The sequence below is a fragment of the Platalea leucorodia genome (assembly GCF_965183815.1).
Source record: "Platalea leucorodia genome assembly, chromosome: 26".
Lineage (NCBI taxonomy): Eukaryota > Metazoa > Chordata > Aves > Pelecaniformes > Threskiornithidae > Platalea > Platalea leucorodia.
The window spans coordinates 1455375-1475927 of NC_138848.1; the positions used below are offsets into that span (position 1 = coordinate 1455375).

The following is a 20553-nucleotide window of genomic DNA, read 5'->3' on the forward strand; positions in this document are numbered from 1 at the left end:
GGAGCGGCGCGGGCTTCGCCGCCGCACTTTCGCCACGGCGTGAGGAGGAGGAGGAGGCGGAGGCGGAGGCGGAGGAGGAGGCGGCGGCGGCGGCGCTCACCGGCGGCCGGGGAGGGGACGAAGACACCCGGGGAAGCACCGTGACCCCCCTGTAGCGGCTCCCGGTGCCCCCCCCCCCCCCCCCCCCGTTAAGGCGAATCTGCGGCCCGCGGCGCGCATGCGCGGAGCCCCCGGCCTGAGCGCCCACGCGTGTCCGTGCCCGGCGGTACGGGGCGGGGGGGGGGGGCGCTTTGGGGGCTCTATGGGGACCAGGGGGGGTCTTAGGGGCTGGGGGGGGCTCCCACGGGGGTCCCGTGGGGAGCGGGGGGGCCCGGGGGGGGCAGGGAGTTGGGGGGGCACTATGGGGGGCACAGCGGGGGGGGGTGGGTTCTGGGGGGCACAGAGGGCTCCGTGGGTCTCGGGGGGGGGGCCTTGGGGGTCCGTGGGTCTCATGGGGGGCTTTGGGGATTCCATGGGGCTCATGGGGGGGTCTTGGGGCTCCGTGGGTCTCGGGGGGGGGGGTTGGGGGTCCGTGAGTCTTGGGGGGAGTCCTGAGCGTCCGTGGGTCTCATGGGGGGGATCCTGGGGCTCCGTGGGTCTCATGGGGGGCTTTGGGGGTCCCTGGGTCTCGGGGGGGGAGTTTTGGGGGTCCGTGGAGCTCATGGGGGGGGTTGGGGCTCCGTGGGTCTCGGGGGGGGGGGGAGTTTTGAGGCTGCGTGGGTCTTGTGGGGGGGCTTTGGGGGTTCCATGGGGCTCATGGGGGGGTCTTGGGGGTCCGTGGGTCTCATGGGGGGCTTTGGGGGTCCCTGGGTCTCATGGGGGGGCTTTGGGGGTCCCTGGGTCTCAGGGGGGGAGTTTTGGGGCTCCGTGGGTCTCATGGGGGGGCTTTGGGGGTTCCATGGGGCTCATGGGGGGCTTTGGGGGCCCCTGGGTCTCATGGGGGGTGTCTTGGGGGTCCGTGGGTGTCATGGGGGAGGTTTTGGGGGTCCCTGGCTCTCATGGGGGGGTCTTTGGGGCTCCGTGGGTCTTGGGCAGTTCTGGCGGTCCATGAGTCTCATGGGGGGTTTTGGGGGTCCCTGGCTCTCATGGGGGAGTCTTGGGGCTCCGTGGGTCTCATGGGGGGGTCTGTGGGTCTCATGGGGGGGGGTTCCTGGGTCTCAGGAGGGGCTTTGGGGTTCTGTGAGTCTCATGGGGGGGGTCTTGGGGGTCCGTGAGTCTTGGGGGCAGTTCTGGGGGTCCGTGGGTCTCAGGGGGGAGGTTTTGGGGGTCCGTGGGTGTCATGGGAGGGGATCCTGGGGCTCCGTGGGTCTCAGGGGGGAGGTTTTGGGGGTCCGTGGGTGTCACGGGGGGGCTTTGTGGGTCCGTGGGTCTCATGGGGGGCTTTGGGGGTCTGTGGGTCTCGTAGGGGACTTTGGGGGTCCGTGGGTCTCGTGGGGGGGTCTTGAGGGGGTCGGTGGAGAGCCCGGGAGGGCCATGGGGGGTGGGGGTGCCACAGGGATGCAGCTCCCATGGGGGGGCCGGGACCCCCAGAGGAAGGAAAACACGGGTGACCCCCCCCCAGGAGCCGCCATGCCGGTACCGGTGCCGGTGGGGGTCCTACGGCTGCCGCGGGGTCCCGACGGCCGCAGCCGGGGTTTCAGCCCCACCTCCCCCCGCTTCCAAGCGCTGCTGGGGGGGGGACCCACGACGACGGCGACGACGGCGGCGGCGGCGACCCTTCGGCAACGCTACCTGAGGGGGCTGGCGGCCGCCCGGGGCCGCCCCACGCGGTTCTGCCTACGGGCCGGGGTCCGGGTGGACGCCGTCTTCGGCGCCGCCGACGTGGAGGCCGTCGCCTTCCAGGTGGACGCCCTGCGCACCCCGCTCGGCGTGCAGGCCGCCGCGCTCCTGCGCTGCGCCGACGTCCTGGCCTACTCCTTCCTCCTCGACTGATTATTAATTAAAACCAAAAAAAATTCCCTTTTTCTACCGTTTTCTGACCATAATTAGCTTCTTCCAGGGGAGAAAACACGGCGAGAGGCGGGTTTTGCTGTCTTTATTTGCCGGCGGCGGCGCCGTCAGTGCCGGTAGTGAGGGCTGCGGGAGCGGGAGCGGGAACGCCTGCGGAAGCGGGGAGACGGGGGGCTGAGGGCGGGGATCCCCAGGGAAGCCCGGCCACCGGGACCCCCCCCCGCGGGGCGGGAGAAGGGGACCTACCTCCGGGAGGAGCTGTATTCCCGACCTGCAAGGCAAAGGGAACGCGTTCAGGTGACGGCAGGACCCTTTTCCACCTTTTTTCCCCCCAAAATACAGCACCTTTTCTTTCCCGAAGCCCTTCCCGGGCTCCCGGTGAGCCGGCACTCACCGTAACGCGGCGACGGGGACCGGCTCTGCCGGCTGTACTGCCTCTCCCACTCTTCCCGCTCCTTTTCCCGGCGTTCTCTCTCCCTGCGGAGAAAGAAAAGGAAAAAAGCGAGGGGATCACGCTGCACCCCGGACTCACCGGATCCACCGGATCCACCGGAGGGGCAGGAGAGGATTTACTTCATGCGGATTTTTCGGGCCATGGCTCGCAGTTCGTCCTCCCGCTCCTGCAAGATTAAAAGAAAACCTCCCGTTAACCGGCTCCGGCGCTCCGCCGCCGCGCCGGCGGCTTCCCCGCGCCCTCCCCTACCTGTCTCTCGTGTTCCTGTTGCAGCATTTTTTCCTGCGCCGCTTTTTTATCGGCTTTAACTGTAAAAAAAAAAAAAAAGGAAAGAAATGGGAGGGTTTCGGAGGGGGAGCGGGGGGCCGGGGGAGCGCGGGCGGCGCTTACATTGCCGGTTCAGCGCCTTCTGCATCCGCAGCTTCAGCTTCTCCTGCGGCGTCAGTTTGGGCTGCGAGGAAAGCGGAGCCGCGTGGGAAGGGGACGAGGACGCGGGACGAGGACGCGTTGTAGCCACGCTGGTCCGGTCCGGCGACCCCCCGCCCCCCTCCAGGCTCCCCAAACCCCCCCGGCGGACCCCGGCTTCGAGCGCCGTCGCCGGTGACGCCTCCGTGCACCCCCCCCCCAAACCCCTCGGCGGGGTCCGGGTGCCCCTGCCCGCGTCGCCGGGGCTTTCGCCGGTGCTGGCACCCCGTCCCCGAGCGCCCGTGGGTGCTATGGAGCCTGAGCCGCTCCCCGCCGCAGCGCCCGCGGCCCCGGGAGGTGGCACCCGTGCCGGGGGACAGGCGGCTACGGCCCGAAGGCGCCTGGGGACGCCGGGGTGGCCTGCGGGCTCACGGAGAGGACGGCCGTGCCCTGCGCCCCGTCGGCGGGCGAGGGGCTCCCCCAGCCCCCTGCCGCCCTCGCCGGGGACAGCCGCCGGCGCCGGCCCGGACCCAGGGCAGGCAGCCCCCCCATTTCGGCGCAGATCCCCGGGGGGTTCCCCCACCCACCCGCGCTGCCCGTGGCCCCGCTCCCGCCCGGCAGCACCCTCCCAGCTCCAAGGAGGGAGCGGGATCGGGGCCCGGACGAGGAGGGGGACGCAGCGGGGCGCGGGGGCACCCGGCGCCGGTCCCGGCACCTCCGTGTCCCTTAGCCTGCTCTGCAGTGATGCCAATTAAACAGGGGAGGTTAAATTCTTACTGACTTTGGCAGCTCCTGTCTCTTTACCAGCAGCAGTGTCAGCCCTAAAAAGGGGAGAAAAAGAAAAAGCAAGCGGGGATCAGGGCCGCTCGCCCTCCCCCCGCTGCCCCCCGTTTTTCCCCTCCCCTCACTTTTTCAGTTTCTCCCCCACGGCGGGCGACGCTGCGGGCCTCGGCGGTTTCTCTCGCACCGGAGACACCGATTTGCTGCGACTTCGGGAATCGCTGAGGCTTCGGCTGCTCCGGCTGCTGCTCCAGTGCCGGCTGGATCTGCCGCCTCGCCGGTAGCGCTCCCCGGACCTGGAACGGCTCCTGCGGACGGGGAGTCACGGGTGGCGGGGGGGGGGCACCCAAAGGCACCCCGGCAGCGAGCGGAGACGGCGCTGGGGGAGCTGGCGGCCTCCCGCGGCCCCGGGGGTGAAGCCGCCCACCAGCAGGGACGTTTTCCCCTTTAACACCAGTGAGACGGTTTTTTTTTTGGATACGAGGACCAGTGTGGGACTCCCAGTAACAAACTGGGACCAGCCTGGTCCACTCGAGCAGGAGGGAGAGGGCGAGACGCGTGGGCTGGTTCGGCTTGAAGAGGCGGCGGGGGGGTGGTGCCGCGGCCTCCGGCTGAGCGGGAAGGCGACGAGCCACCGGCAAAGCTCGCCGCGGAGGAGCCCAGCGAAGAACTGGGGTGAAACTGGCAGAAACTGGGAGAGGTGAGGGCAGAGCTCACCTGGAGCGGCGGCGGGAGCTGTAGCGATATCCCCGGTCGGGGGAATAGGATCTGGAACGGCGGCGGCTGTCCCGCGAGCCCCCTCCCGAGTAGCGGCGGCTGCGGCTGCGGGAGCGCGAGTACCGGCGGCTGTGGGAGCGGCAGTAGCGGCTGGAGCGGTGGTAGCCGCCGCCTCGGTGCGAGCGGGAGCTGGAGCGGGAGCTGGAAGACGAGGAGGAGGACGGGGAGGTGGAGGAAGAAGAGGAGCGTCTCCTGGAAGGGAGAGACGGGACGAGCTGTTGGCACGCGGGATGAGCGCCGAGGGGCCGGGCCCCTCGTTGCCCCCAGCACCGGCGGGTGCCGCGCGGCAGGGGCAGGGCCGGACCGTGCCGACAGCCCGCGGGTGCCGGCGGCTGAGCTGTGAGGAGGGAGCGGGCACCTCTCCCCTGCCCCACGCCGCCATCGTGCCGGCGGGTGCAGCCGCGACGGCCCGCGCTCCGCTCGGGGGGCACCGAGCCCCCCGGCTCTCCGGCCGTGCCGGGAAAGGAACCGCGACAGCCCCCCCCATTCCCTCCCCAGGAGCCGGCTCTTTCTTTTAGGGCAGGAGGCGGCTTGATTCGCCCCCAAATTCCAGCCCCTCGATCCCGCCCGTCTCCAGGAAGACCCTCGCTGAGCCGGCGAGCCCTGCGCCAGTGCAGGCGCCACGCGGTTACGTGACGGAGAACCCACCCGCTCCCTCCCGCCGCGTTTCCCCCCCGCCTTGAGAAGCGCCAGCAGCCGGGCCACGGCGTCGGGAGCGTCCCCCTGCCAGCGTCTCTGCGGATAAGGGTTGGGAAAGCGAGCCGGATGGGAGAGTTACCGACCGGGACGAGGTGCTATGACCTGCCGCGGCGCTGCCCGGCTGTCCTGGGGCGGAGCGCTGTTTGCCGAGCGCGGTGGTTTTTCCAGGAACGCCACCGGTTTGCGCCGATGCTGCCGCTGCTTCCTCGTCGCTGCCGCCAAAGCTGGTGATGAAGGTGATCTTCTCCTCGTGACCGGGAGATGGGGTACGGGAACGGGAACGGGATTCGGAGGTGGACTCCGAGGGGGAGCTGCGAGGTGGCGAGGAGGGAGGCGGTTTCAGTTGCCGAAAACGCTCCCCTCCCCAAAACCGCCGGGTGCCAGGTTCCCCACCGGCGGCGGGGCCGCGGCCGCTCACCGTTTGTAGGGATCGTAGGTGGGGCTGTCTCTCCGTGCGTAGCTGCGGAAGGAGAGGGCGTTAGGGAAGGAGAAATCGGGAAATCGGGGGGACATCGCCAGGGGACAGAGCCCCCGGCGCCCCGCGCAAGCCGGGACGGGCACGGACGACGCCTGGGACGGATCCGAGCGGACCAAAGCCGTGGCCGAGCTCTGGGAGCCCTGTCCCGGCTGCCGGGCTGGGGGAGCTCACCTGGGCGGGCTGATTTTCCTCCCTTTCAAGCGTTTCTCCCGGAATTCCCTCCTCTGGCGGCGAGAGCGACGGCCCTAGGAAAGCACCTTGAGCTAAGAGATGGGGGGCGAAGCCGCCGCGGGCGTTCACCGGCCCCCCACGGACGGCAGAGGTGCCTCCGTCAGCATCGCGGGGGGCCACGCGGCGCCCCGGGAAGCCCCCGGCCCGCTAAGGGCCGAGGCAGAGCCGGCCGGAGCTCCCCTTACCGAATACATCGCCTTTTCCTCTTCCAGAGCTTTGGCGTTTTTAATTGCTTCCGCCTCCTCTTTGTCCTTCCGCAACATCCTTCCCCCACCCCGAAAAAAAAGAGACCCTCGATAAACACCGGCGGAAAGGGAGCCTGCGCTCGGGGGAGATCTTTTTTTGGGGGTGCCTCATCCTAGAGACGAGCACGGCTGCGAGGGATTCGGCCCCCGGTGAGAAGGGGAGGCAGCGGCGAGGCTCGGCCGCGTTGCCGGGGCTTTCCCCGGCCGTACCTGACAAAGTCCCCCTCCGCCATGCCGTAGGTGGTGGCCTGCTTGTTCAGGTCGGCCACTTGCTCCTGGTTCAACTCGTCCACGTCCACTTCCACATCTGCGGGCAGAGCGCGGGCAGCTCAGCGCGCCCCGAGCCGCGCCGCGAGGCAGGGCTTGGCACGGCCGCCGAAGCAGCCCCCCCCGCTTTACCGATATCGGGGATGACTTCGTCTTCGTCCGTGTTGCTGTCTTCCTCGGAGTCTTCCTCCTCTCCTCGCTTCTCCAAGGAGTTCTCGAGCTCAGCCACGGTGCTGTCCTCGTACGTGTAGCCGATGGAAGCCTTTTTCTCCGCCAACCTGGGCACGGACACGCTTAACCCCCGCCCGCCTCTCGCCTCGCGCGCGGCGGCTCCGCGCCGGGGCCGAAAGTTTCCCCAGGGGGAAGAAACCAGCCCTTCCTCTGCCTCCCTCCTCAACCACCGCAGCTTCAGCCCCAGGAACGGGGACAGGGAGGGACCTTTCGGCGCGGAGGCGCAGGGGACAACTTCAGAGCGTCGCCGAGGGAGGACGGCGCAGCCGGTGGCTGCTCGCTCCCACCCCAGCAGAGGGGAAACTGGGACCAGTTGAAGAGCGGGTGTTTCCGAGGCTGCGGAGCCGCGCTCCCAGCACAGCCCAGGAGGACAGGGACGTGACAACCGTCCTCTGTCACCTCTTCTCGCACTCACTTCTTTTTTTCATCTTCGTTTGGCTTCTGGAGTCCCCCGTAGAGCTCGTCGATGTAGATCTGATAGAGACACTGCTCCTCCGAGACTGCAACCACAGAGGGAAGTTACCAGCCTGCTTTACGCCCGCTTGAGAGAGAACAGCTCCGAGAGCTGATTAACCGCAGCTCGTTAGAGGGGACGCAGCTCTCCCAGTGCTCCGCCACCCCCAGAGCAGGGATGAGACCTCGCCGTGCCCCAAAAGAGCCGGGATTGCCCCCAAATCGCGGGGGCTCGCCCTGTCTCGGCGCGGCCCCGACCCTCCCGCCTGCACGAGACGCTTACTGCCGGCAAAATCGTTCTGCACCAGGCCTCGGTACCGCTCGTAGTTGCATTTTCTCTCATCAGACTCCTGCTCGGGGGAGCTGGAAAGGAGCAAGATGCAGCCGTTGGTGCTCACGAGCCTCTGGGGAGACGGAGGTTCCCCCCTCCCCGAGGGATTTTGGACCGCGGAAAAACCACGGCCTCTTTCCGCTCGGATGAGCGAGATCAGACCTCCCGCTAGGCGGGAGAGATCAGGGCTGGGGTTTGCAGGCGGAGGATCAGATCCAGGGTTCCTCTGGAAACCCAGCAAAGGGATCCAGCTCCTCTCCGGAGCTCGCGCCGAGGGAACCTGGCTGCTCTCCGCGGACCCAGCCCTGGGGGGGATTTGCCCTCTGCCCCCTCCCCGACTACAGCAGCCCCCCGTCCAGCCGAGCGTCGCTTCTCTCCAGAGCCGGAGACCCCGCCAGCCTCTGGGGGCTGTGTCGCTGCTTAATTAACTCCCTCGCTCTAATTGTGGCCTTTTCATCACGCCCTCTTGCTACAAAGAGCTCAACTCCCTCCTCTTTAGCTTTTTAGGTAGGGAAAAGCCGCGGTGGGGTTCCCCCTCTGCTCTGGCCCTACCCGTCCCTCTGCGCTCGCTCCAGCTTATCCTCCTTGTCCTGGGATCTCTGCGCTGGTCCCAGTACAAAAACAGAGTCTAAAAAGCAGCCCTGCGGCGATGCCGGCTCCGAAACCTCAGCCACCCGCTCCAAAAAAGCCCCGAAAAGGCCTGAGCCGGCCCCCGGCCGCTCCCGTCGAAGCGGGGTGCTTACATGGGGTTCAGCAAGGGCGGGGTGTACATGGGGATATAATCCAGGTGCGCTCGCACGTCGAAACGGTCGATCATGTTGTTCGTGTCCCCCTGCCAGGGCATCCTGCGGGGTGAAAGAGGTTGTCAGGGTTGGGGGAGAGGTGGGAAGCCCCTCCCCGAGGAGGAGCAGGGCCCCCCCAGACCCGCACGAACCCCCCCTTCGAGCACCGGCGGGCGCGCTGGGCTCTCCTGCGTTAGTCACTCCCGAGTGGGGAGCGGGGGGAACCGATTCGTTTGCCGCAGCGGCGTCTCCTAGAAGCTCTGGCGGAGGAGGAGCCGAATCCTTTTTATGCGGCTTCGAGGAGGAGAAACTGGCCCAGATTTCATTCCCCAGGGCGGGAGGGACACGGGGCTGCGCTACGAGGAGCCGAGAAGCTGGGGACCCCCTCTCCTTCACCCCAAACCCGCGCCGGCGGGGTCGGTGCCTCTCAAAGCCGCTGCGACCACACAAGAGCCCCCGGGGAAGGTGACGCCTTCGAAGAGGCACCGACCGCTCCCCCCCGCACCCCTCCAGGGAGAACCACGGCCCCGGGAGAGAACCACGGCCCCGCGCGGGGCTACTCACATGTTGACGGGGCTCTCGGCGGCCAGCGCGACGGCAGAGTCCAGGTGAACCTTGCAGGCCCGGCCGTGCACCTGGAGAAACTGGGCCGGGTCCTTTTTCTAGGAGGAGCAGAAACCCCCAGGGGAGAAAAAGAAATTAAAACAAGGAGTAAAAACCCCGAGGGGTAGAAAATAAGGAAGGGGAGCCCCAAGCTTTGGGGAAAAAGGGGAGCCCTGAGCCTCCAGCATTGGAAAAAAGGGGGAGCGGGAGCCCCAAGCCTCAGGGAAAAGGGGGAACAGGAGCCTCAGGGAAAAGGGGGAGCCGTGAGCCTCCAGCACTGGGGAAAAGGGGGAGCGGGAGCCCCAAGCCTTGGGGAACAGGGGGAGCACTGAGCTTTGGGGAAAGGGGGGAGCCCCGAGCCTCAGGGAAAAAGGGGAGCAGGAGCCCTGAGGAAATGGGGGAGCCCCGAGCCCTGGGGAAAAAGGGGAGCCCTGATCCTCCAGTGCTGGGGAAAAGGGGAATCCCCAAGCCTCGGGGAACAGGGGGAGCAGGAGCCCTGAGCCCTGGGGAAAAGGGGGAACAGGAGCCTGGAATGACAGGGAAAAGGGGGAGCCCTGATTCTCCAGTGCTGGAGAAAAGGGGGAGCCCCAAGCCCTGGGGAAGAGGGGGAGCAGGAGCTCTGAACGTCAGGGAAAAGGGGGAGCAGGAGTCTTGGAGAAAAGGGGGAGCGGGAGCTCTGAGCCTCGGGCAAAAGGGGAGCCCCGAGCCCTGGGGAAAAAGGGGGGCAGGAACCCAGAACGACAGGGAAAAGGGGGAGCCCTGAGCTTCCAGCCCTGAACAAAAGGGGGAGGAGGAGCCCCTGAGCCTCGGGGAAAAGGGGGAGCCTGGAACCTCAGGGAAAAGAGGGAGCCCTGAGCCATGGGGAAAAGGGGGAGCAGGAGTCTCACAGAAAAGGGGGAGCCCCGAGCCGCGAGGAAAAAGGGGGAGCCCCAAGGTTCCAGCACTGGAGAAAAGGGAGAACCCTGAGGAAAAGGGGGAGCGCCCGGGTGGTCCCCAAATGCCCCCGGCGCACCCCAAATCGGGACCCATCGAGGGACGGTGAGGGGCCACCGCCATCCCCGGGGGGAAGGGATGAGGACAGGGGCCACTCACGATCTTCTCGTAGTACTCCCTGCGGCGTTCCGCTCGCTTCTTATAGTCCACCATCATCCCCCGCAGCTTGCGCTCGTGTTTGCGGGCTTCGTGCCACATCCTGGCGTCCCCCGGCTGTCACCGGGCCGGCGGGGCTCCCGCCGGGCGCCGGGGAGGAAGAGGAGCTCGGACGGTTGTTCCCTGCCTGAGGGTGGAAGGCTGCGTTAGGGGACACGGGGGGGGGGGGACCTAGGGAACGGAGGGGTGGACCCCTGGGGCGGGGACACTGCGCACCCCCCCAAGGCTGGGGGACAGGGCCATCTCCCGGGGTGGGGACACTGGGAACCCCCCGGGGCTGGAGGGGGACAAGGACACCCCCAGGGCAGGGACACCGGGCACCTCCCGGGGCTGGGGGACACACACAGGACCCCCCGGGGCTGGGGGCTGACAGGGACACCCCTCGGAGCTGGGGACACCGGGAACCCCCCGGGATTGGGGACAGGGACACCGGGCACCTCCCGGGGCTGGGACGACAGGGCCACCCCCCAGGACAGGGACACTGGGCACCCCCTGGGGCTGGGAGGGGGAACAGGGCCACCCCTGGGGTGGGGACACCGGGAACCCCCCGGGGCTGGGGGACAGGGCCACCCCTGGGGTGGGGACACCGGGAACCCCCCGGGGCTGGGGGACAGGGCCACCCCCCGGGGCGGGGACACCGGGAACCCCCCGGGGCTGGGGGACAGGGCCACCCCCCGGGGCGGGGACACCGGGAACCCCCCGGGGCTGGGACGACAGGGCCACCCCCCGGGACAGGGACACTGGGCACCCCCTGGGGCTGGGAGGGGGAACAGGGCCACCCCTGGGGTGGGGACACCGGGAACCCCCCGGGGCTGGGGGACAGGGCCACCCCCCGGGGCGGGGACACCGGGAACCCCCGGGGCTGGGGGGGGGAGACAGAGCCACCCCTGGGCTGGGGACACCGGGAACCCACGGGGGGGGTGGGGGGGACGGACAGGGCCCCCCCCCAGGGCGGGGACACCGGGAGCCCCCGGGATTGGGGGGGGACACACACCGGGCCCCCCCCAGGCCTTGCGGCGGGACAGGGCCGCCCCGGGCGCAGGCCGCGGGTAAGTCCCGCCGCGAAGGCCGCACCGTGACCGGTAGCCGCTGCCCCGGCGGGTGGGGGGGCCCACGGGGGGATTTTGGGGAGGGAACCCACAGGTGGAGGCGGCCCCGCCGCCATTATTCACTCACCGCCGGGCCCGCCGCCATGGAGCGACCCGGAAGCGGAAGTGAGGGGTGGGTGAAGGGGCGGGGCGCTGCGCATTGGGGCGGGGTGACGTGGCGGGAGGGCGGGGCGGGGGGTGGACGGGGGCGCGGCCAAGGGGCGTGGCCTGTGGCGAGGGCGGGGCCGGGGCAGCGGAGCCGGGGCTGGTCCCAATCCCAGGGCTATACTGGGCTCTACTGGGCTAGGCTGGTCCTCGTACTGGTCCCGGTTCCAGGGCTATACTGGGCCAGGCTGGGCCGGTGCTGGTCCCAGTCCCAGGGCTATACTGGGCAGGCTGATGCCAGTCCTTGGGCTATACTGGGGCAGACTGGTCTCTGCCACTCGTCCCGCTCCTTGGGCTATACTGGGGCAGGCTGGACCAGTACTGGTCCCAGTCCCAGGGCTATACTGGGCAGGCTGGTGCCAGTCCTTGGGCTATACTGGGGCAGACTGGTCCCTGCCGCTGGTCCCAGTCCCAGGGCTATACTGGGCCACGCTGGTCCCAGTCCTTGGGGAATACTGGGCCAGGCTGGTCCCTGGTGCTCATCCCAGTCCCAGTAGGATACTGGGCCAGGCTGGTCCTGGTGCTGGTCCCAGTTCCAGGGGGATAGTGGGCCAGGCTGGTCCCAGTTCCAGGGGGATATTGGGCCAGGCTGATCCCAGTCCCAGGGCAATACTGGGCAGACTGGTCCTGGTCCTAGTGCCAGGGCTATACTGGCCAGACTGGTCCTGGTCCTAGTGCCAGGGCTATACTGGGCAGACTGGTCCCAGTCCCAGGGCAATACTGGGCCACGCTGGTCCCAGTGCCAGGGCTATACTGGCCAGACTGGTCCTGGTCCTAGTGCCAGGGCTATCCTGGGCAGACTGGTCCCAGTGCCAGGGCAATACTGGGCCACGCTGGTCCCAGTGCCAGGGCTATACTGGCCAGACTGGTCCTGGTCCCAATCCCAATTCTATACTGGGCAGACTGGTCCCGGTCCCAGTCCCAGGGCTATACTGGGCAGACTGGTCTCAGTTCCAGGGGGATATTGGGCCAGACTGGTCCCAGTTCCAGGGGGATACTGGGCCTGACTGGTCCTGGTCCCAGTTCCAGGAGGATACTGGGCCTGACTGGTCCTGGTCCCAGTCCTATACTGGGCAGACTGGTCCCAGTTCCAGGAGGATATTGGGCCAGACTGGTCCTGGTCCCAGTCCTAGTCCCAGTTCTATACCGGGCAGACTGGTCCCAATCCCAGTCCCATACTGGGCAGACTGGTCCCACTCCCAATCTCAGGTCTATACTAGGCAGACTGGTCCCAGTTCCAGGGGGATATTGGGCCTGACTGGTCCCAGTCCGAGTCCCAGAGCTATACTGGGCAGACTGGTCCCAGTGCTAGTCCCATACTGGGCAGACTGGAACCAGTCCCAGTGCCAGTCCCATACTGGGCAGACTGGTCCCAGTGCCATACTGGGCAGACTGGTGCCAGTCCCAGTGCCGGTCCCATACTGGGCAGACTGGTCCCAGTGCAATACTGGGCAGACTGGCGCCAGTGCCAGTCCCATACTGGGCAGACGGGTCCCAGTCTCAGGGCTATACCGGGCAGACTGGTCCCAGTGCCATACTGGGCAGACTGGTGCCAGTCCCAGTGCCAGTCCCATACTGGGCAGACTGGTCCCAGTGCCATACTGGGCAGACTGGTGCCAGTCCCAGTGCCAGTCCCATACCGGGCAGACTGGTCCCAGTGACATACTGGGCAGACTGGTGCCAGTCCCGGTGCCAGTGCCATACTGGGCAGACTGGAGCCAGTGCCAGTCCCATACTGGGCAGACTGGTCCCAGTGCCATACTGGGCAGACTGGTCCCAGTCTCAGGGCTATACCGGGCAGACTGGTCCCAGTGCCATACTGGGCAGACTGGTCCCAGTCCCAGTGCCAGTCCCATACTGGGCAGACTGGTCCCAGTGCCATACTGGGCAGACTGGTCCCAGTCTCAGGGCTATACCAGGCAGACTGGTCCCAGTGCCATACTGGGCAGACTGGTGCCAGTCCCGGTGCCAGTCCCATACCGGGCAGACTGGTCCCAGTGCCATACTGGGCAGACTGGCGCCAGTCCCAGTGCCAGTCCCATACTGGGCAGACTGGTCCCAGTGCCATACTGGGCAGACTGGCGCCAGTCCCAGTGCCAGTCCCATACTGGGCAGACTGGTCCCAGTGCCAGCCGGGGCCCCCTGCACCAGACCAACCCCAGCGCCGGGGCGCGGCCGGTGCTTCCCGGCGGGGACTTCCAGTGGGAACCAGTTCTCCCAGTATCCCCAGTCCCCCCCTCCCCAAGGGCAGGACGAGGCGGGCGATGGCGTCCATGGCTTTATTCCCCCCCCGGCCCCCGGCGCGGGGGGCTGAGGGCCCGCGGGCCCGGTGGCTCGCGTCCCCCCCACCCTGGTAGCCACCCCGGTGGCCACCGCAGGGCCCCCCCCTATAAATATAGTGCAAAGCGGGGCGCTGGGGGGGGGGGGCCACCTTCCCGGGGGGCTCCTTGCCGCCCCGGCGGGGCCAGCCGGCCCGGGGCAGGGGGGGTGGGTGCTGGGGACCCCCCCCGGTGAGGGGGGGTTTTGGGGTGCCGGGTGGGTGCTGGGGGGGCTCAGACGTCCCCCAGGCGCAGGTCGGTCTCCTTGTAGTGCCCGGGGAACATGTGGGTGCCCACCAGGCTGGCGGTGGGGTGGGGGTCGGCGAAGGGGGGGCGGCGGGGGGGGGAGGCGGGGGGCTCGGCCAGCAGCTCGGGGCCCGGGAAGTCCGTTTGGGGGTACGGGGGGGGGGGCAGCCCCTCGCGCAGGAGGCTCGGGGGGGCGAAGGGGAGGTAGAGGGGGGGCAGGGCCTCCGGGGGTTCCGGCTCCCCGGCGAAGAGGGCGAAGGCGTCTTCTGGGGGGGGGGGAGGGGGGTTAGGGGGGGCTGGGGGGGCCCTCCTGACCCCCCCCCAGCCTCCCGGGGGGGGTTGGGTTTGGGGTCCCCCCCGGGGCTGCTCCCAGTGCTGGGGGTGACCCTGGGCACTTAGGGACCCCTCCCAACCCCAGGGTGACCCTGGGGACCCCTCCAAGCCCCGGGGGTGACCCCAGAGCCATCGGGGTCTTGGGGACCCCTCCCAACCCCGGGGGTGGCCTTGGGGACCCCTCCCCACCCCAGGGGTGACCCTGGGCACTTGGGGACCCCTCCCAGCCCCGGGGTGACCCTGGGCTCTTGGGGACCCCTCCCAAACTCTGGGGGTGACCCTGGGGACCCCTCCCAACTCTGGGGTGGCCCTGGGGGGCTTGGGGACCCCTCCCAAACCCTGGGGGTGACCCTGGGCTCTTGGGGACCCCCCCCAAACCCTGGGGGTGACCCTGGGGGGCTTGGGGACCCCTCCCAAACCCTGGGGGTGACCCTGGGCTCTTGGGGACCCCTCCCAGCCCCGGGGGTGACCCTGGGGGGGCTTGGGGACCCCTCCCAACCCCAGGGGTGGCCTTAGGGACCCCCCCCCCCCAAACCCTGGGGGTGACCCTGGGCTCTTGGGGACCCCCCCCAAACCCTGGGGGTGACCCTGGGGGGCTTGGGGACCCCTCCCAGCCCTGGGGGTGACCCTGGGCTCTTGGGGACCCCTCCCAGCCCTGGGGGTGACCCCAGTGCCATCTCCCACCCTTGGGGGGGCTCTTCTGACCCCCCTCAGCACGCACCGAGCCCCCCCCCCCCCCCCCCCCCCCCCCGGGGCCCCAACTCCCCCCCCGGGACCCCACCTGCGGCCGGCAGCGGCGCGAAGTGATCCATGTATCCCGGCGGCTTCCTCCTCCGCTTGGCTTCGATCCCGTAGGGATCTGCGGGGAGCGGGCGCGGGGTGAGGGGCCCATCGCGGCGCGGGAAGCGGGGGGTGGGTGAGGGGTCCCCCCGGGATTGGGTGCCCCCCGCGGGGGGGTCCCTGCCGGCACCCACCTGAGCCCGAGAGCTCCTCCAGGACGTCGGGCATCCCCCGCTTCCGCTTCACGTTCACCCCGTAGGCGTCTGCGGGCAGGGCCGGGCCGTCAGCGCCCGCTGTCCCCTCCCCGGCCGCGGGTCACCCCCGGCCTTGTCCCCAGCCCGGAGAGACCCCTCCCCGCCCCGCTGGCCTCGGCCCTGTCCCCATCCCGGGGTCCTGTCCCCATCCCAGGGGCCACATCCTGACCCCAGGGTCCTGTCCCCACTCCGTGTCCCCATCCCAGGGACCTGTCCCCATCCCAGGGGCCACATCCTGATCCCAGGGTCCTGTCCCCACTCCGGGTCCCCATCCCAGGGACCTGTCCCCATCCCAGGGGCCACATCCTGACCCCAGGGTCCTGTTCCTGCTCTGTGTCCCCATCCCGGGGACCTGTCCCCATCCCAGGGGCCACATCCTGATCCCAGGGTCCTGTCCCCACTCCGTGTCCCCATCCCAGGGACCTGTCCCCATCCCGGGGGCCACATCCCAAACCCAGGGTCCTGTCCCCACTCCGGGTCCCTGTCCTTCAACCCTTGTCCCCATCCCGGGGACCTGTCCCCAATCCCAGGGGCCACATCCTGACCCCAGGGGTCCTGTCCCCACCCCGTGTCCCCATCCCAGGGACCTGTCCCCATCCCAAGGCCCATCCTGACCCCAGGGTCCTGTCCCCACTCCGTGTCCCCATCCTGGGGTCCTGTCCCCAATCCCAAGGGCCACATCCTGACCCCAGGGTCCTGTCCCCACCCTGTGTCCCCATTCTTCAAGCCCTGTCCCCATCCCAGGGACCTGTCCCCATCCCAGGGGCCACATCCTGATCCCAGGGTCCTGTTCCTGCTCTGTGTCCCCATCCCGGGGACCTGTCCCCATCCCATGGGCCACATCCTGATCCCAGGGTCCTGTCCCCACTCCGTGTCCCCATCCCAGGGACCTGTCCCCATCCCAGGGGCCACATCCCAACCCCAGGGTCCCGTCCCCACCCCGTGTCCCCATCCCGGGGACCTGTCCCCATCCCGAGGGCCACATCCTGACCCCAGGGGTCCTGTCCCCACCCCGTGTCCCCATCCTTCAAGCCTTGTCCCCATTCCAGGGACCTGTCCCCATCCCATGAGCCACATCCTGACCCCGGGGGGTCCCGTCCCCACCCCGTGGCCCTATCCCCCGCCTCCCAGGGTACATGGCCACGTGGCTACCGTGGTCCTTGGGCAAGTAGGTGAAGCGGAAGGACTCGCTGCAGACGCTGTCGGTGAGGCGCTGCAGGAAGACCTCCACCTCCACGGGCTCGGCCAGCTCCAGGTGCTGGTACGGCGGCGTTTTGAAGACGATGGCGACCTGGCGGTGCACGTCGGCCTGCGAGAAATCCGCCCGCGCCTCCCACGTCTCCTTCCGGAAAACCACCGCGATGTCCTCTGCGGGGATTGAGGGGGGGTCAACGAGGCAACGGGACCCCCCACCGCCCCTAAAGTCGCCTACCAACACTTGGGGTCCCCCCTCCAGCACCCATGGGTGCTCGGGAGCCCGGGGGAGGTGGCAGCTCCCATTTGGATCCAAGCCCCAAAACTTTCCAGCGGCTCCGGCGTTCGTCACCCTCCTTCGCCCCCATTCCTGCCTTCCTGGGGGATAATTTGGCCCCCGCGGGGTTGCAGGGCTCCCAGTTTGCTCCCAGTTTGCTCCCAGTACCTTTCTGGACCTTGTCGCAGAGCAGGTAGAGCTCCTCGCCGCCCGTACAGGGACCGCTCTCCTTGTTCATCCGGCAAATCCGCAGCTCCGAGGTGTTGGTGGACTCTGCGGGCAGCGGCACGGCTCAGGCTGCGAGCCGGCGGCTTCCAAACCGCCCAAGGCATCGCACCGGCACCGGCCATCCAACTGGGATGGGGCACCGGGACCAGGCTCGGGGACATTCCCGTCGGGATCGGCTCTTCCCGACCAGCCCTCGCACAAGGGTTCCAGCCCCGTGGGACCAACCCCGGCCAAACCCCGCACCCTGAGCCGAGCCCCGGCGAGGAACCGGCTGCCACAGCCTCACCACCCATCCCATCCCGGAGCAGGGAGGGTTCCGGTAGCCACGGTGGCCACGAAGCCCCCCATGACCACCTACTCTTGTCAAAAATGGGCTCTGAAAGCACAGGGTTGAGGTGCCGCGTCTGCCCGGAGCTGTCCTTGTAGGAAGCTTGGAAGCAGATCCTCACCACATTCATGTCCACCTCCTGATGGTTCTTGAGGGAACCGGCTGGGGGAGCGGAGAGGGGACGCTCAGCGGGCGCGGGGACGGTCCCACGGGATCCGGATCCCCCGCAGCGATCGGAACGCCTCCGCTTGAGCCCTCCCCTCACCTTTGAAGGGGTCGATTCCCAACTGCAGCTTCTTCTCGATCGCCGCCTCGATCTCCTTCTTCTTCACGCACTGGATGCCCAGGTTGCTAAAGCTGCCGCGGAGCAGAGAGGTGCTGCGGGGGCGGCTCCCCCCCACCCAAATTCCCAGGGGATCCAAGGCGTCCTGCCCCTCCCAGGAAAACCCCCCAAAAACCGCGCCGGCGCGGCTCCCTGCTGCCGGCGGACCTCATCCCGCCGTCGCCTACCTGTGCTTGGGGTTGGTCTGGGGTTTGAGGACGACCTCGCAGAGCCCGTTGCTGCAGTCCTTGCCCACCAGGCCGTGGGGATGGACGCGGTGAGGCCAATCCTTCCACACCAAACACGCCGTCACCTTCACCTCGGGGATGGCGTGGCAGTTCTGCAGCTGCGGTGAGGCGAGCCCTCAGCGCGACGCCAGCTACGCCGACGCGGCGGCGGGGCGGGGAAAGCACCCTGACGCGGGTGCCCTAGCACCCACTGGGGTCCGAACCCCCCACCCATGAGGCCCTGGCACCACCGCACAGGGGGCGGGCGCCTTCCAGCACCCACCGCTGCAGGGAGACACGAGCCCACGGGAAGCCCCTACGCTGAAGGATGGGGACAGCACCTGTGGGGCTCCTGCATCCCCCTGGCACCCACGGGGCTCTGGCAGCCCCCCAGCACCCCTCTGCCACCCCTAACCTCAACCCGCCCGCCCCGGGCTACCTCCGAGCCGGGCACCGGCCGCGCGGCACGCTCACCTCGATGGCCGGCAGCGTCTTGCTGGCGTCGGTGCTGCTCTCGCCCAGGATGCTGCCGGCCGAGCGGCCCTCGCACTCGTAGCGGAAGCGCATGCCCCGCTGCTTGGGCTGCTCCGTGATCACCAGTTTGGGCGGCTCCAGGAGCTCCTCCAGAGACCAGCGGTGCCGCCCGCCGGTGCCCGGCGGGCCCAGCTTGGGTGACAGCGATAGGGTGCTGAGGCTCTGGGCGAGCTGCGGGGAGCGCGTGTCGGCCGGCAGCACCGCGGCGCCGTAGGGTGCCAGTCCGGCTGCCAGCGGGCAAGGCTCAGGTGGATGCAGTGGCCGGGTGGCCACCACAGGGCTAGAACCACGAGCCACCAGCTTAGCCGAGCCTTTGGGCAACGCTTTGGGCAGGACGGGGGCCGGATCCGGCTGGAAACCATCCTCCTTCATGACCTCTTCAATAATCTCTGTGGGATGAGGAGGGCGTCAGGGCGGCCCCGGGACGGGGAGGACCCCGAGTCCCTGGTGAGACCCCTCCGGGCTTGCCGTGACCCCCCCCGTTTGCCCTGAGCCAGGGGAGGGGACAGGACCGGCCGGATCCTGCCTCGTTTCCACCCACAAATACCTCCTGTGCGCTCAGGACAGAAGACGGAGCGGCCATCGGCAGGGGATGAGACGCCCCATCCCCTCCCCTCGACCCCATCGCATCCCCGCAGGGGGTTCGCTGCTGAGCTCTGCACCCCAAATCCTGCTCACGGCCCCGGGGGAAGGATGGATCCGGCCACTCCAGGCACATGAAAAGGGGGGGTCCTGAGGCTCCAGAATCCTGCTCTGGCCGAGGTGCCCCAAAAACACACCGCAAAACTTACTGGCTGCCCGCGTACCTCGGGGTCCACTCACCTAAATCGTCTGCGAAGGCGAAAAAAAACAAACCCTGAGTCTCCCTCCAGCACCTCCCCGAGCCGTGGGGGGCCTCGAGGGGGACCCCCAGCCTGCAGGGACCACGCTGGGATCGCCTCTGGTATTGGGGTCACAGATCGGGAGGGGACAGCGGGATCTCGGGGCGGGTGGGGGTCTCACCGGTCACGGGTGCGGCGTGCGCCATGGCCAGGCTGGGATCCTGCAGGGCAGCTCCTGCGGGGACGCGCCGCTGTCACTTGGGGAGCGGCGGCGGGGGGGCGCGGCGTCCCCAGCGAAGGGATCAGAGCTCCCCCAGAAGAGGGACTGGGGGACCCTCAGGATCATACCCTCCCCCAGGACAGAAGTGAAAGCAGCCCCAGGACCAGAATCCACCCAAAGAAGGGATCGGGGGTCCCTGGGACCATGACACCCCCCGAGGACAGGGCCTGTCCCCCCTTGCGGGTGCTACGGGGTCCCCAAGCCCCCCCCAAACACCCAGGGCACAACCCGGGGGTCCCCGGGACCGTGACACCCCCCGAGGACAGGGCCTGCTCCCCCTTAGTGGTGCCAGGGGGTCCCCAAGCCCCCCCCCCAACCCCCCAGGGCACGAACCAGGGGTCCCCGGGACCGTGACACCCCCCGAGAACAGGGCCTGCCCCCCCTTGGCCATGCCAGGGGGTCCCCACCCCCCCCCCCGGCATGAACCAGGGGTCCCCCCAGCCGTGACACCCCCCAAGGACAGGGCCTGTCCCCCCTTAGCAGTACTAGGGGGTCCCCACCCCCCCAGGGCACGAACCGGGGGTCCTCAGGACTGTGACACCCCCCGAGGACAGGGCCTGCCCCCCCTTGCCAGGACCAGGGGGTCCGCAAGCCCCCCCTCAAACCCCCAGAGCACGAGCCAGGGGTCCCCGGGACCGTGACACCCCCCAAGGACAGGGCCTGCCCCGCCTTGCCGGTGCCAGGGGGTCCCCACCCCCCCCAGGGCACGAGCCGGGGGTCCCCGCGACCACGCCCCCCCCCCCCCCCCGTTACCACCCTCCCGGGCGGGCCTCCCCCGGGTCACACCCCCACACCCCCCCCCCCAGAAGCAACCGGTTGCCTCAGCCCCTCCCCGGGCAGGCCCCGACCCCCCCCAGGCCCCGACCCCCCCGTTCCCGGTTGCCCCCCCCCAGGCGGACCCCGGCCCCCCCCTCCCCGGGGCGGTTCCCCCCTCCGCTGCCGGGGCCGGGCTCACCGAGCGGCAGGGCCATGTCGTCCCCCCCCGCCGCCGCCGCCGCCCGCAGCCGCCGCTACCGGAGCCCGAGGCCGCGCGGCCGCCGTAGCTGGAAATCCCCGCGCGGGCGGCACCGCCATTGGCTGCGGCCGCTGAGGTCACCGCCGCGGGGCGGGCCGGGAAACCCCGCGCGGGCGGCGCCACTATTGGCGGCCGGCGGTGACGTCGCCGCCGAAGGGGCGGAGCCTGGGGCGGAGGGGGCGGGTGAGTGGGTGGTTTCTCGCCACGCCCACCCCCTAGGCCACGCCCCCCTCCCCCCTCTGCGGCGGCGACGTCACCGCCGCCGCCGG

General features: G+C 69.4%; 3 protein-coding genes across 15 annotated transcripts; 1 reads left to right on the plus strand and 2 right to left on the minus strand.

Moving 5' to 3' along the window:
* Nucleotides 1-39: 39 nt before the first annotated feature.
* Nucleotides 40-1971, plus strand: GEMIN7 (gem nuclear organelle associated protein 7; the record flags this gene model as incomplete). The annotated part of the gene is made up of 2 exons (XM_082333612.1): nucleotides 40-265; nucleotides 1601-1971. Exon 2 carries the CDS (start codon nucleotides 1609-1611, stop codon nucleotides 1969-1971), a length of 363 nt encoding a protein of 120 aa, XP_082189738.1. The 5' UTR covers nucleotides 40-265; nucleotides 1601-1608.
* Nucleotides 1972-2026: 55 nt separating this feature from the next.
* Nucleotides 2027-9955, minus strand: CLASRP (CLK4 associating serine/arginine rich protein). Of its 8 annotated transcripts, none has more exons than XM_082333601.1 (20): nucleotides 9818-9955; nucleotides 8687-8784; nucleotides 8084-8185; nucleotides 7293-7372; nucleotides 6972-7056; nucleotides 6458-6603; nucleotides 6269-6365; nucleotides 5999-6077; nucleotides 5754-5827; nucleotides 5523-5564; nucleotides 5188-5415; nucleotides 4346-4597; nucleotides 3757-3936; nucleotides 3630-3669; nucleotides 2834-2894; nucleotides 2693-2751; nucleotides 2563-2609; nucleotides 2384-2466; nucleotides 2236-2260; nucleotides 2027-2139 (listed from the first exon to the last, which is right to left on the minus strand). In XM_082333601.1, the coding sequence occupies exons 1-20, from the start codon at nucleotides 9914-9916 to the stop codon at nucleotides 2097-2099; spliced, it is 1920 nt and encodes a 639-aa protein (XP_082189727.1). In that variant the 5' UTR covers nucleotides 9917-9955; the 3' UTR covers nucleotides 2027-2096. The 8 variants fall into 8 exon arrangements, 5 of the variants coding, with proteins under 5 accessions (XP_082189727.1, XP_082189726.1, XP_082189730.1 ...); XM_082333600.1 differs by having other exon boundaries at nucleotides 2059-2163; XR_014230495.1 differs by lacking the exons at nucleotides 2027-2139; nucleotides 2834-2894.
* Nucleotides 9818-20341, minus strand: RELB (RELB proto-oncogene, NF-kB subunit). Of its 6 annotated transcripts, XM_082333606.1 has the most exons (12): nucleotides 20225-20341; nucleotides 19171-19224; nucleotides 18960-18999; nucleotides 18109-18557; nucleotides 17596-17753; nucleotides 17351-17442; nucleotides 17116-17247; nucleotides 16698-16802; nucleotides 16211-16426; nucleotides 14999-15067; nucleotides 14806-14883; nucleotides 13409-13957 (listed from the first exon to the last, which is right to left on the minus strand). In XM_082333606.1, the coding sequence occupies exons 4-12, from the start codon at nucleotides 18538-18540 to the stop codon at nucleotides 13680-13682; spliced, it is 1560 nt and encodes a 519-aa protein (XP_082189732.1). In that variant the 5' UTR covers nucleotides 18541-18557; nucleotides 18960-18999; nucleotides 19171-19224; nucleotides 20225-20341; the 3' UTR covers nucleotides 13409-13679. The 6 variants fall into 6 exon arrangements, with proteins under 6 accessions (XP_082189736.1, XP_082189732.1, XP_082189735.1 ...); XM_082333610.1 differs by lacking the exon at nucleotides 13409-13957 and adding an exon at nucleotides 9818-10001 and having other exon boundaries at nucleotides 18991-19224; XM_082333609.1 differs by having other exon boundaries at nucleotides 13409-13954; nucleotides 18991-19224.
* Between the last annotated feature and the right edge of the window lie 212 nt (nucleotides 20342-20553).

Coding starts and splice junctions, on each gene's coding strand:
- CLASRP (XM_082333600.1), bottom strand. CDS start 9,916: ATGTGGCACGAAGCCCGCAAACACGAGCGCAAGCTGCGGGGGATGATG. Junction 7,057..7,292: donor GCAGAACGATTTTGCCGGCA/GTAAGCGTCTCG, acceptor CTGTGGTTGCAG/TCTCGGAGGAGCAGTGTCTC. Junction 2,261..2,383: donor GTCCCCGTCGCCGCGTTACG/GTGAGTGCCGGC, acceptor TTTGCCTTGCAG/GTCGGGAATACAGCTCCTCC.
- RELB (XM_082333606.1), bottom strand. CDS start 18,540: ATGAAGGAGGATGGTTTCCAGCCGGATCCGGCCCCCGTCCTGCCCAAA. Junction 16,803..17,115: donor AGAGCCCATTTTTGACAAGA/GTAGGTGGTCAT, acceptor CGCTGCCCGCAG/AGTCCACCAACACCTCGGAG. Junction 16,427..16,697: donor CTGCGACAAGGTCCAGAAAG/GTACTGGGAGCA, acceptor CAATCCCCGCAG/AGGACATCGCGGTGGTTTTC.